This window comes from Pundamilia nyererei, unplaced genomic scaffold (genome assembly GCF_000239375.1).
Source record: "Pundamilia nyererei isolate P.nyererei 1_Seehausen unplaced genomic scaffold, PunNye1.0 scaffold00027, whole genome shotgun sequence".
In the NCBI taxonomy this organism is placed as follows: domain Eukaryota; kingdom Metazoa; phylum Chordata; class Actinopteri; order Cichliformes; family Cichlidae; genus Pundamilia; species Pundamilia nyererei.
The window spans coordinates 2569439-2583376 of NW_005187428.1; the positions used below are offsets into that span (position 1 = coordinate 2569439).

A 13938-nucleotide genomic window follows, 5' to 3' on the forward strand; every position below is an offset into this window, starting at 1 on the left:
AGGAATGCCCCGCCTCTGAAGTTCAAAGAAACCTGTTTGTAGATTGCGTTTCCCACTGGATCTCTTTATCTGTTTTCAATGAAACTACAATAACAGCATAGGGAAACACGAGGAGTCAAACATGTTTGAATAATTTAATGAGAGAGAAAAAATTGCACTCTTCTTCCTCTATTTAATAACAAATGTATGGGGTCTGGTACAGAGCCAGTAATTACAAATATTATTCATTATAGTAATTATTAGTTGGAAAAAAGTAATTAAAAGGCTAATGGCATTTTTTTTTTCCTTTGGCAACTGAAAACCAACATCATGCCAGGCTAATTGCTGAAATATAAACCACTGCGCACTGCAAAGCTGTCCTGTGACCAGTAAGTGTTGTGCAGTGAATAGCGTTTTAGAAGCACGAAATAATTCTGTGGAAACCTTTATAAATTAAAACCGACACATCTGACATAAGCTAGATAAAGCAGACAAGGTACAGTAAGCAGAATAAGACAAAGTTTAAGTCCAAATTCAGAGATCAGGGAGGGAAAAGTGAAAGTCAGAGGGAGCGAGCAGGAGTCTGCCTGAGGAGGAGGGAGGCTGAGAAAGAAAAAGAGGAGAGCAGAGAGGCAGGCTTTGCCTTTTCTGGTAGTTGTAGTCACTGCAAAGACAAGCAGGAATTCTTTTTGCGCTGCAGAAGGACTGAGATATAAACCAGACTGTGGGAGCTGATATATGACAGGAGAGGAGTCTCTGTTGTCCGTGGACTAAACTTTCGCTATTGCTAAGGTATTGTAAACCAGCAGACAGAAGTTTTTATTGATTTTTTCATATGTTAAAAAAAGTTTGGGTGGGCCCTTTGTCATATTGCAATGTGTGTCTGTTAATCTGGACCCTACAAGCTGCTGTTAATTGAGTTTAAACTTTTTTTTTTTACATGTGCATTAAAAAGTAAATGTCCATTTCATTTAACTTAGGATACTCATGCTGACATTATATTTGTGTCTTTTAGTGAGAAAGCAAGGAGAACCTTTTGGCCACCATGGATGACGACTTTGACCGCCGCATGGAGCTGAGGAGGCAAAGGAGAGAGCAGATGCGCCTTGAAGCTGAAAAGTGAGTAATCCTGTAAAACCTGCGCAAAACAACACATGCACACACACACAAAAGACACAGTCCTGAGCATGCAGACTTAAAATTACAAGTGAAACTCACAAAAAAAGGGTGAATGCACTGTGAATATCAGAACATCTTACACCACATCATCTTAAATTAAAGCCTCATTAGCATTGTTAGCATGCAAAGTATTTGTGTCGGCTCACAAAACAAACCGGATAGATTTTATATTTGATTAGCAGGGCCTACTCACCCACTCCGAAACACACACACACACACACACACACACACACACACACACACACACACACACACACACACACACACACTTTTTTTTTTTAGTTTTTAAACAGCAGCTGTTTCCCAGTCACATCTGTGGTGACACTTTTAAACCCTTGGGTGCAGTGACCCATTCTGAAAACATTAAACAAGATGTTCCTCTTCTGATCGTTCTTCTGTGCCCTCCGATGATTGGTTCGTCTCATGGACACATGCTCAGTGAGCAGGCCTTTCTATATATGCATACTATATGTTGTTTGATGTATGGAAGGATGCATGATGGAGTTTTTTGTCTCCACACGGAGCAGAAGGAAGAGCCGATAATGGCCCAATGATCTCCACACTATCCTGGGCTCATTAAGGGGACCGTCATCTGTGCTGCTGTTTGGGTTTACCTTTCATTCTCTGTTGTTTCATTCAGTCTCTTTCATGTGCTCAGTAAATTAAACAATAATGTTTAAAAGATGGTGCTGATATCCACCCCAGTGGTGTAAAGTAGAAGGTTTGTACTTGCTGTGACCTCAGGTGGAGTAGAAACAAAGTGAGAGATGCTGACACTTAAAGATGTCAGAAGTGTTTAATCGCAGAGCTAATTAAACTGATGATCAAACACTGCGGTCACTGCATTTTACTCTCTGAATGGATTTGAAAAGATTATGATCACTTTAATCCTTTATGTGATCATATAATCAAGATGTCCAAACATAGCCCAGCATGTTGTGCTTTTTCCAGTCGGGTGCTGTCATATCAGATGTGCCATCAGTGCCCAAGCAACGAAGAGCATTCCTTGCAATTTTCTCACAGCCAGCCATGCCAAACCAGCCTGCCCTTCCTTTTATGCCTTCCAGTTCCTCTCCAAACGCTGCCGACACTGGAATGTTTTGACTGTCATTTTTATTCCAGTGCATAATAGCCTGCTCCGAGGGCTTCAGACTTACACTGCTTGAGCTGAGCTTTTTAGCCTCTTTCCTTCATTTCACTCAGCACCTCTGTTAGCCAAGTAGCTCCCATCATATTTCCCCTCATTTATTATGCTTCGTGTCCCTCGGGCTGGTTGTCTGGAAATGTAACTGTGACATTTTGACAGCACTCAGTCAGGAAGCTTCAAGCTTTGGCTGGGGTTCTCTCTAATTGGATTGCTTCCTCACTGATTTCTCTAGGTGATCCGTGCCACTTGGAGAAATCTTTGCCTGTGGATTTATTGGCTTTCCGCCTCATTTGGGTCTTTGTTGCTGTTTTAAAGACAGAAAGGATTCTTGCGGTTGCCTTCCACCTCTCGCAACATCTGTAAAAGATTGCCTCGCAGATTCAGGAAGAGCAGAGGGAAATAATACCCGTGTGCTATCAATGGACCATTTCAAGCTCCCTCTCTGTCTCATAAAGCCTGGTAATACTTAAAAAGATACTCCCAGGCATGCTGAAAGATTAACTGTGGAAGCATTCAAAGCTGGATGAAAGTCACTGACAGGAGATATGGGGTTGATGGAGAGGAACAGCATTGTTCTGCATCCCTATTCTGTTGCTTTTTCTCCCTTTTTCATATATTACATGTTGTAGTATTAAGTCCCAAGTGAGCCAGTCTTTTGAAGTACACACATCTTCTTGGATGTGACATTTGCATGTGTAGCACGTGTGTTTATAATTATTTCTTATAGACTATTTTCCTCTCAGTTGTGGTATTTCAAATCTCCATCGTGTCTTTTAAAATCAGCTTTAGATGGTATGGCTTTAGCTTCTCATGTGGTCAACATAAAAATGTCACATATCACATATTTCTTTTGGAGGAAATTGTGTTTTTGATTTATGTGAAGTTTTTTAAATTTTTATCAGGAAAAACACTTGTTTTGTCACTTTAGGTTTCTTAAAAACATAAAATAAAATGTGTATGGGAAACTCCACTCTACACTAAAGCCTTACATAACATGTCATAGTGTGTCACAAGTAAAGTAGGCACAACCACGAGGTACATGGAGCTCAAAGCATTTACAGTTAGGTCCATAATTTGTTTTCATCTGTTCATCTATACAGCGTCAAAGTGAATTTGCAGTCAGCTTTTAATACTAGTACAAATACTAGAAGAGGAAAGTACCATTGGGAACCATCCAGCATTCTCACGTAGGCAAACGTGTAGTAAAAAGACAGAGACAGGAAGTTAAACTAGTAGGCATACACAAGCAAAGTGATAGGCAAAAAACAAAAAACAAAACATGAGCCGAAACTATATCACAAACTCCAAACCAAGGCATTTACAGACTAGATGTTACAATCTCTGATAATGCATTGCTTCAAATGAAGAAAGTCTTGAGGGATGGCTACTATGAAGCATGGCAGCCTGAAAGCTTTACCAGCGGGACACATCATCAGTTGTGGCTTAACTTCACAGGGTGTTTCGGGCCTTTTATCACAAATTATACCAATTTTATTTTCTGCTTCTTTTAACTTCCTTGGTTAGGTTTAGGGATTAGAAATCTGATCTAGAGTATGATTTTTAAAGATAGATCATCAGTAGTGGACCTTGGATTCATTGGGTGTTTTAGCCATTAACACTAGACAGTGATATTTTAGCACAAAAGCTGCCATTAAGCCAAAGTAGCTTTCACATGGATTGATGTGTTTTCATGGTTTAACCCAAAAAACTAAAATGCATTTTAAACAAAAGACTGTAATTCTGCACATGTGCTCTTTCAGGACAGGTAACACCAATGATGATGATGAGGAAGAGGCTCGGGAGCGAAGGAGACGCGCAAGGGAGGAGAGAAAGAAGATGAAAGACTCAGAGGAATCTGGTACGACTGAGGTGATCGACACTAACAGGTAAGATGTGTAGCCATCATCTAGAATGAGGTTAAATAAGTAACTTCCCATTAGGGGTTTTCTTAATGAAAAAAACTTTTTTTTGACGTATGAAAAATAAATTTACACACAAGTTGAATTGTTGTGTATAAAAGCAGCACATTTTATTACCTTGGCCTATTGCACAAATTAACTGTGTCACAAAAAACAAAAAAGTGTTTTTTCATTTAATTTTATTCAAATGCTTTTTTGTTCCTGCGTAAGCGTCACTGAGAGAGAGAAAAAGAAAAACGCAGCAGCTCTACAGCCTATCTAAGTGTTTGGTATTGATAAAGCCCTCCAGCCTTAATATTTGGAAAGCTCCAGCGGTTGTGAGGTTCTTGGATTGATGTTTTCGCTGGTTAGCCACAGGAGAAAATTCCACTCAGAAAGACTTGTGGGTTCATCACACTTGATCAGACCAAAACATTTGATAGCAGCCAAGATTTTGAGGTTCGACTTTGATTGAATTTAATCTTTGGTGTTTTGTTTTTGTTCTTTAATTTTTCAGCGTGACAGAGACGGAGTCCTCCACGGCCGTAAACGAAGGGGCAGATGATGACCAAGCTTTGCTGGAGCGCCTCGCCAGAAGGGAGGAACGCAGGCAAAAGAGGATGAAGGAGGCCATGGAGAGACAGAAGGAGCTCGATCCCACAATTGGCACCACCAATGGCACAGACGTCACATTGGAAGAGCAGACTTTCATCAGCATCAGCAGGCAACAAAATACAGAGGAGGAGGAGGAGGAGAAGAAGGAGGAGGAATCTGCCCAGGAGGAGGTGACAAGAACTGATACTAACTCTTGGAGGAAAGAAGAAGAAGACACAAAGGAGGACGAGAAGGTAAGATGTGTTTCAGCCTTTTTGTTTGTTTTATAAATTATAATGTATTTACTGGGGGAAAAAGTTTTTATATTGTGATTTTTTTTATTGATTAATTGATTTATTTTTGTTGTGATTGTCAGGAATCTGTTGAAGAATCAAGAACACAAACAACAGAAAATGAGGTAGAGTTTTATGTCTTTTTACCTCTTTTAGACTCATTAATCCAACTCCATAAAACTGACGGGAAGTAAATTTAATTTGTTTTTGTAGGAAGAGACTGAGGAGAAGGCTGCAGCAACAGAGGTGGACACTGAGGAGCCAGGTTTAGAAAATAAAGATGCTGAAGATGAGCCTGCGCCTGGTGTTGACAATGAAGAAGAAGAAGAAAAGAAGAGGCAAGAAGAAGAAGAAAAGCATCAAAAGGAAATGGAAGAAAAGCGGAGGATAGAAGAGGAAGAAAGACAAAAAAGGGAAATGGAGGAAAAACTCCAGAAGGAGGAGGAAGAAAAGACACTAAGGGAGGAGGAGGAAAGGAGAAAGAAGGAAGAAGAGGAAAAACAACAGAAGGAAACTGAGGGGAGGCTTAAACAAGAGGAAGAGGAAAAACAAAAACAAGAGATGGAGGAACAAATGAAAACAGAAGAGGAGGAAAGACAGAAAAGAGAGCTGGAAGAGAGACAAAAGAAAGAAGAGGAAGAGAAGCAGAACACCGAGGTGGAAGAGAGACTGAGAAAAGAGGAAGAGGAAAGGCAAAAAAAGGAGCTGGAGGAAAAGAAGAAGAAAGAGGAAGAGGAAAAACTGAAAAGGGAAATGGAAGAAAAGAAAAAGAAAGCAGAAGAGGAAAAACAAAAGAAGGAAATGGAAGAGAAGAAGAAAAAGGAGGAAGAGGAGAAACAAAGGAAGAAAGAAGAGGAGGAGAGACGAAAAAGGGAAGTGGAAGAGAAGAAGAAAGTAGAGGAGGAAAAAAGGAAAAAGGAGGCTGAAGAGAAGAAGAAAAAAGAGGAAGAGGATAAGCGCAAAAAGAGAGAGATGGAAGAGAAGAAGAAGAAAGAGGAGGTATTGATGGGATTTGTGGGACTTTTGTGTTAATGTAACTATTTGCAAAGTAAAAAAACACTCTTTATTTATGTGGGTTTGTTCTTGCTTTGCTGTGTGATGTGGTTTTGTGGTTTGGTCACAGATCACAGTGCAGTCGCAGTGTTTTGCTGGAGGTGGTGATATCAAGGATGCTGCAGTGTCATAGCTCTTTAGCTTACATCTGCTTTGCATTCACTACCAGTACTCCACTATTGTTTGATGGCCTTTGTCCTGTGTGTGTGTGTGTGTGTGTGTGTGTGTGTGTGTGTGTGTGTGTGTGTGTGTGTGTGTGTGTGTGTGTGTGTAACACTGGATGCTTGCTGATCTTTTCTTTCTCTCTTATTTTCACATCTTCGTGTGAAGGAGGAGAAGCCGAAGAGATTTGGGTTTAAGGAGAAGGTAAAACAATACTAGCTGTCAATATTCAATATGTGTTTATTTTTCTTTTATGGAAGAAAAACTTTTCTTTTCCCGTCTCTTTTGAAAGATTGAACCAACCAAACAGAATGGAGCTGTCATTGAAAGTAAATTAAAGAAAACAGAAAAGACATCAAGGTACATCTTGGCAAACTGCCTCCACAATGTAATGGGACCACTGCTTATAGACAGTCAATGATTTTGATCACTGTTAAGTCTAATCTGCATGTTTTAACATGTGAATTAAATAAACTGTGCCTGTTTGCGAGCAGGGACAATCCGCCCTCCACTAAAGCAGAAGACCTGGAGCGACAGGAGGCTGAGCGAAAACTGCAAGAGCTGAAGCGCAGACGAAACAATGCGGAAAGTGAGGAGTTTGAGAAGATGAAGCAGAAGCAGCAGGGTGCCGAGGCAGAGCTGGAGGAGCTGAAGAGGAAGAGAGAGGAGAGGAAGAAGATCCTCGAGGAAGAGGAGAGGCAAAGGAAACAGGCGCTAGAGGAAAAGAAAGCCAAGGAGCAGGCGAGGATGTGTTATTTGACATTCAGGGGTTAAATATACCAATTTAAGACAGTGCATGGGTTTGGATATGTGCTATTTATCATATGTGTGGCTACAGAGATGTGACGGCAAAATGGGGCTTTTGTAACAGGAGGAGAGAAAGAGGATGAAGGAGGAAATAGAGAAAAGGAGGGCGGAGGCTGCAGAGAAGAAGAAACAGATGGAGGAGGGGTCTACAAAACCAACCTTTACTATCAGTCCCAAAGGCTCCTCTAAGGTGAGTGTCCGAGAATTGGTTCGTACGGCTTAGTTGTCACACAAGGTTCACTGAGTTGAGTTTACACACACAGTCTCGGTTGTATTTGCCCAGATCCTGCAAAGCCAGCTAAACATATGGCCACTTATCCACAGTAGAAACAAAAAGTGTCTGTGTATCTTTTTAGAGTAATTTAAATAAATGCTTTATTATACTTTGAGCACTATAATAATAACAAACTTTGAAGTCATAGCCAGATATCTGAAAACCCAGCTGAATAGAGAAAAATGCTTTTATTATAACTTGTGTGAGTAAACTCTTGAAAATAGTGACACTGTAATAGTACAGGCTGTAAAATATAGCTGTCTTGTATAAATAATGTATCTGGTTTTTATAAACTTTTATGTAATTGAAAGAAATTCCTTGATTTTTTTTTTTTTTGTCACCATGAGGTTGGAAGGCAACCAGAGACTCAACGACATGTACTAAGCAAATAACACACTGTTTCATTTTCAAATCTAGGTTTTCTCACATACTGTGAGATGATTTGGAGTGCTGCCTGGTTCATTTTGTTACTTGATGACAGAGCCAGCCAACCTGTTTCCCCCTGTTTCCATGCTTTGTGCGAAGTGGAGCACAGATATTGTTGTTCTCCCTTTATGGTCAAACATTTTTTCCTGACTACTGTTTTTGTTCATTTGGCATTCCCTTATCAAGTTCTGGTTTTAACTCCACTGATATAAGCTGTATGCTATTGATTAAAAAAAATAATGACACCTTGTGGTGCAACGCTACCATAGCTTTTTTTGTAGAGTGTGTCTTTTGTCGTGTCCCCCCACCTCACAGCACTGACCGGTCATGGCAGATTGCTGCCCCTTCCTGACTGTTCTTCTGATTTGGCGCTATATAAATAGAATTGAATTGAGTTGCAGAATGTGATTTGTGGCTTTGAAACGCTACTTGGTGTAAAAATCCACATTGTTTTGTGCAGATTGGGGAGAAGGCAGAATTCCTCAGCAAATCAGCCCAGAAAAGGTAAGCCACAAAAAAGATTTTTTTTCCAGTGCAAGAGAAAACGATAAATAAGTGGTTGGTGGCTTTTACTAATGCCCAGTGCCTGGTTCATCTGTGCAGCACCACAGCCAGAGTGTCACACACTCCTATTGTCTCCAAGATTGGCAACAGAATGGAACAATACACTTCTGCCATCCAGGTGAGAGCTGATCTCTATGTTAAATATTAATCACCATCCTTAATAAAGGTAGCAGTAATAGTCATGTTTTATTTGAACATATATTCTTTAAGTTGCAACCAATGCAACAACTTTAAGATGGTCCATTTGAAGTCAGAGTATGATGCATCAGCTACACGAGAAACACATTTTTCTGATGTAAATGGTTTAAATGGAGCAAGTCTCACATCATATGTATGGTTAAGTGTCATCGACTCATCTCTATTAAAATCAAACCAGGCTGAGAGGTGAAGTGTAGTGTTAGTTCAGTCAGATGACAAAGTCAAGCTCAACCCACGGTTCATAATGACTCACATTCAGCACATCCAGTAGACCTATTTCATAATATGAAATAGAAGGTAAACACAGGTATTATCAATCACACCAATTAAGATTCTCCACCTAATACAATAGAATCTACACATATTTAATTAGCGATGCCTGTTTATTTACTATTTCAAATCAAAATGATTACCTGGAAATAGTTCTATTGGCAAATCTCATTGCAGCCACTATTTAAGCTGCTTATCCTGCTTACTTGTGCTTTACAACCCACCTTCAGCCCAGCTCATCCTGGTGTCTGACTTGATTAGCGTTTGTCTGTTGTAATTGTTTCCTCCTTTGCTCCATACCCTTTGGGAGATCTTTGCTGGTGGTCTCCCTGTCCCAGGCCTTTCTTACCCACACTTCCATGTATGCACATAGATGGGTGGGTAGGTCCCAGAACAGAGCAATACTTCCAAATATAGGTTGTAGATGGAAAGAATAATTATTTTTAACTAATGTGAGTCTGACTAAAATGGTAATGGGAAAAAAAGCTGGACAGTAAATATTTGTTAAGACTGAGGAGCCATCAAGATTTAAATTTAGATAAGATTTAAAATCTTATCTAAGTAAATGCAGCAGATAAAATGTTCAATGTTAGCCTGCGAATTTGAAATATACACATATGAAGGGTGTATATTTCAAATTAAATATGTGTAGATTACTTTTTTTTTTTTAAAAGCTGTATTTTCTTCACTTGGTACTAAATGATTAAAAGTTACAGTTAGTTATATTTGTATTGCAACATAGACCTATTGTCAAAGCTCTGAAAAGTGCCGATCATCATTATGAGGCTTTTTATCTCAGTAAATAGTAGAATAAAATTGATAAATTGAAATGAAGCACAGTTATGTTAAAATTGTGCTTAAGTACATTAATGTTCTTGGGTAAATTTAAATCTATGTTGTTATTTGTGTCCCTAAGCTTGCTCCTGTGTTTGCCCATGTAAATGTAACTAAATACATCTTTGGGTGCCTAGAAAAGCGCTATATAAATGCAGTCCATTATTATTATTATTATCTTTTTACAGGGAAACAAAGATGTAAAATCTCCCAAGTCTCCAGTGGCAGATATTCCTACGGGGGGAACACGCAGCATCAAAAGTATGTGGGAGAAAGGCAACGTGGGCAGCACCTCTGAAAGTCCCTCACCTGCAAACAAGGTAACGGAGAATGAGACAGAAAGAGGCTTAGTGTGGTTTAGTGTGTGATTGCATATTTAAAGTGTTTCTTCAGCAGGACGTGGCTGGTATCAAAGGAAGTGTGACCGGACGTGTCAACAGTTGGACGGGAAAGCCAGCAGAAGGCGAGAAGACAGTAGCGCCAGCACCTGCAGCAGCAGCACCGGCACCAGCGCCATCAGCAGCTGCAAAGCCAGCAGCAGCAGCAAAGCCCACAGTAAGACCTGATAAATCCTTGCCGTGATCACACATCCACACACTATTGTAAATCAGACGCCAGTCTTCAGCAGAGTAATCCCTTGATATTCTGCACATGCTGATGTGCTCATTTGCACATCAACATGCCTGTCCTTTGTTGGCTGCAGCCTTTGGGTCTGCACTCCAGGGCTGGACGGTGCTGCTGTCTTAAGTCTAGCAGCACCACATGGAGAGTTTACTGAACAGCATATGCTGTCATGGCTTTCTCTGAGTTCTTGTACACATAATGGGAAAAGCTTCAATTAATTTATTTGACCAGGAACCCATGAGAAATCTTTGTACAGAAGCAAAAAAAAGTATTCATCTATTGCAGACAACAGAAGAGCCGTGAAACACCTTTCCTTTTAACATCATTTATTTTGTATTTAAATCCTATATTCCAGAAAACTGCAGTATTTTCAAACAGAAATCTCAGTTTGCATTTAACTCTCCCTGAAATGCATGATTTAGTCCTACTGATGAGTCCATACTTTGAGTGTCCTTTGGAAAAGGAGGAAAGGGTCATATCTATTCATAGCTATCACATATTATGACATGTCACAACAAGTAGATGGAAACTTAATGATTTAATTTGTTCTCTTTATGGTCATATAGCATAAATAAATGTGTACTAGGGTAGTCAGTGAGCACTGTGTCCTCTTCTTAAAGTCAGACACCAGCTGCTAGTAAAAACTGTCTGGAGACACATTCATGGGGAGTAAGGTTGGTAGATGACGTGTGACATTGTTCTTAAGCAAAATTTATGAGCAAGATAACTTTGGTATCAAATATCTTGGCCAGAGAAGTGCTGTAACCTTGCTGTTACTCTTGCAGTAACACTTCCCCCTGATGGGTTGAAGCTGTACTGCAGTCTGGTGCATGTGTGGATATTAGCATTAAATCTTTACTGTGTCTTTACTGTGCTAGTGGTATTTTTCAGCCTTTCTGTCCTCTTTAATTCTGCTCTTTCCTTCAGCTATCCTCACTCAAGCTTTTCCTGCTGCTTTTTGTCTGCTCGTCAAACTGGTAAAGGTTTTGCATATACTTCACCAATATCACCAGTAATAACCAGAAGCCTAATAAATATGTTTGGGAACTGTATTTGGATCCATTGAAGGGAAATCATTTGGTATATTTACTCCCTGGACATTGATGACTTCATACTTCATGTGATGTTAGTTTTTAGTTCTCCTTTGCTTAAACATGTCACTTAAACCCTTTACTAAGGAATCACTGTCTTCTCAGGATGAAAGCAGTTCTATAAAGCCCTTCAAATCTGTTAGAGGACCGATAAGGAAAGCTCTCCAATGTTTTACAGACAGTCCAAGTTATTGCTACTTTTTCTCATTCCTCACCATAAAAATGGTCACACTTTCAGTTATCTGATTTAATTTAAAGTAGGTTGAGGAGAACATTTGAGACAATTTCCTCATAGTACCTCTGTGCTTTCCGCTGAGAAATTTCTTTGGATAAAAGCTTCTTCTTTTCTATACTTTTTGCTTAAGTAGCTGGTCTAAATATTTCTTCTGGCACTTCCCAGGGCTAACAATCTTTTTGTGCATTTTGTTTGTGACAGGATGTGAAACCAGCTGATGTGGGCAACAAGCGTGGCATGTGGGAAGCAAAGAAGGGCTCTACGCCTGGAAAGGTAAAGACACAGACACTGTTCTTTGAAGGGGCAATGTTAGTGTTTTAAAGGATTTACAATGATGAGGTAATAGTTGTTATTCTTGATGTAGTCTACCTAATACATGAGTGAAAGTGGTCATTTGTGAAAATGTGACTCCAAGCTGATGTTACTTATTTGGAATCTTAAGTAAAAACATAAGATACACGGCTGCTCCAGTAATTCACTCGTTCCACATTTTGTCATGTTATAGCCTTATTTGTGTTTCACCTCAAAGTTCTACACACGATACACCATAATGACGAAGTGAAAAAAGATTGCTTGAAATTCTTGCAAATGTATTACAAAATATAATAAATAAATAAAAATACTCAAAACTGAGCTCAGATGCATCCTGAGCATCTGTCACATCTTTCTACAACTTAACTGGAGTTCACCTGTGGTAGATTCAGTTGATTGGACATGATTTGGAAAGGCACACACTTGTCTATATAAGGTCCCATACTAGACAGTGCACAAACCAATCCATGAAGTCTAAGGCATTGAGCACAGATCTGGGGAAAAGTGCAGAAATTTCTCTGGCCACTGTGATGGAGGCCACTGTGCTCTGTGTGGCCTCCATCACCTGTAAATGAAGAACTTTGGACTCTTGGTAGAGTTGGCTGCCCGGCCAATCTGAGAAATTAGGGTAGAATGGCCCGAGTCAGCGACTTGACCAAGAACTCGATGGTGACTTTGATAAAGACAGGAGAACCTTCCAGAAGGACAACTATTTCTACAGCACTCCAGCAATCAGGCCTGTATGAGTGGCAAGATGGAAGCCAATCCTCAGCAAAAGGAATATGACAGCCCACCTGGAGTTTGCCAAATGCTTACCTGAAGGACTTTCAGACCACAACAAACAAAATTCTCTGTTCTGATGAAACAAAGATCGAACTCTTTGGCCTGAATGCCAAGAGTAATGTCTGGAGGAAACCAGACAGTGCTCATGGCCGGGCCAGTGCCATTCCTATAGTGAAGCATGGTGGTGGCAGCATCATCCTTTTGGATGTTTTTCAGCAGCAGGAACTGGGAGACTAGTCAGGGTCAGAGAAAAGATGAATGCAACAATTTACAGAGATGTACTTGATGATAAGCTGCACAAAAGCACTCTGGACCGGGGCGAAGGTTCATTTTCCACCAGGACTATGACCCAAACCTCTAAGATCATATTGAAAAAGACTTGAAGCTGTAACTGCTGCCAAAGGTGCTTCAATAAAGTGTTGAGCAAAGGCTGTAAATCCTTATGTACATGTTATTTTTTTATTTTTAATACAGAGAATGTATCAAGCATTTTTTTTTTCACCTTCACCTTCATTATGGAGCACTGTATGAAGAACTTTGAGGTGAAAAATGAATTTGATCCATCTGGAACAAAATATGGAAAAAAGAAAGCACTGTGAATACTTAAATGATAATTTGCCTGAATACCAGTAGATGATTTGTCTTCCCTCATTTATTTTGTTTCCTTTATTCCTTCTGCTTCCACAGGTGGCTGTGGGAGGCAAGTTTTCTCGTTAATGGTAAGCTTCTGAAGTGACTGTATGCAGTGGTCAAATGTAACTAAGTACCCTTACTCAATACTGAACATTTATCATTGCACAAGTAAAAATAAATAGTCTAACATACAGTAACACTTGTGCATAACTATAATATACCACTAAAAGAGTTTAATAGTTGTTCCTTGTTTAATGTCAGAGAAAAAGTTTAACAAATACTAAACAGATAGACTCTCTTATGGTAGAGTTAATATGAAGTGACACCTAGCTAGCTTACAGAGATGGGAAATTAGGGCAAACAACCGATCATTTAAAAAACAATAGTTCAAAGTTCAAACTTATTTATATAGCAGTTTTAAAACAACAGGTGTTGACCAAAGTACTGTCCAATAACATGGACAAGGCAATAAATATTAAAAAAAAACAGAATAGTGTTTTAGAAGAGAATAAAATCATAAAAAAGAGAATAAAATCATAAAAAGAGAATAAAATCATAAAAAAGAGAATAAAATCATAAAAA

General features: G+C 39.4%; 1 protein-coding gene and 1 long non-coding RNA gene across 2 annotated transcripts in view; both read left to right on the forward strand.

Annotated features, from left to right (window-relative positions):
• Positions 1 to 516: 516 nt before the first annotated feature.
• The window catches only part of cald1b (caldesmon 1b), a 21175-nt gene continuing 7753 nt past the window's right edge, over positions 517 to 13938 (forward strand). The window contains exons 1-16 of the mRNA XM_005728250.1: positions 517 to 771; positions 995 to 1098; positions 4066 to 4191; positions 4721 to 5051; positions 5174 to 5215; positions 5304 to 5470; positions 6068 to 6089; positions 6474 to 6509; positions 6598 to 6665; positions 6800 to 7046; positions 7177 to 7302; positions 8273 to 8316; positions 8416 to 8494; positions 9867 to 9998; positions 10072 to 10233; positions 11830 to 11901. Coding sequence (XP_005728307.1) covers positions 1025 to 1098; positions 4066 to 4191; positions 4721 to 5051; positions 5174 to 5215; positions 5304 to 5470; positions 6068 to 6089; positions 6474 to 6509; positions 6598 to 6665; positions 6800 to 7046; positions 7177 to 7302; positions 8273 to 8316; positions 8416 to 8494; positions 9867 to 9998; positions 10072 to 10233; positions 11830 to 11901 — 1728 coding nt within the window. The 5' untranslated portion in view covers positions 517 to 771; positions 995 to 1024. The remainder of the gene's footprint in view (positions 772 to 994; positions 1099 to 4065; positions 4192 to 4720; positions 5052 to 5173; positions 5216 to 5303; positions 5471 to 6067; positions 6090 to 6473; positions 6510 to 6597; positions 6666 to 6799; positions 7047 to 7176; positions 7303 to 8272; positions 8317 to 8415; positions 8495 to 9866; positions 9999 to 10071; positions 10234 to 11829; positions 11902 to 13938) is intronic.
• The window catches only part of LOC102214766 (uncharacterized), a 9315-nt gene continuing 5578 nt past the window's right edge, over positions 10202 to 13938 (forward strand). The window contains exons 1-3 of the long non-coding RNA XR_311602.1: positions 10202 to 10233; positions 11830 to 11901; positions 13411 to 13442. This is a non-coding gene — a long non-coding RNA (uncharacterized LOC102214766). The remainder of the gene's footprint in view (positions 10234 to 11829; positions 11902 to 13410; positions 13443 to 13938) is intronic.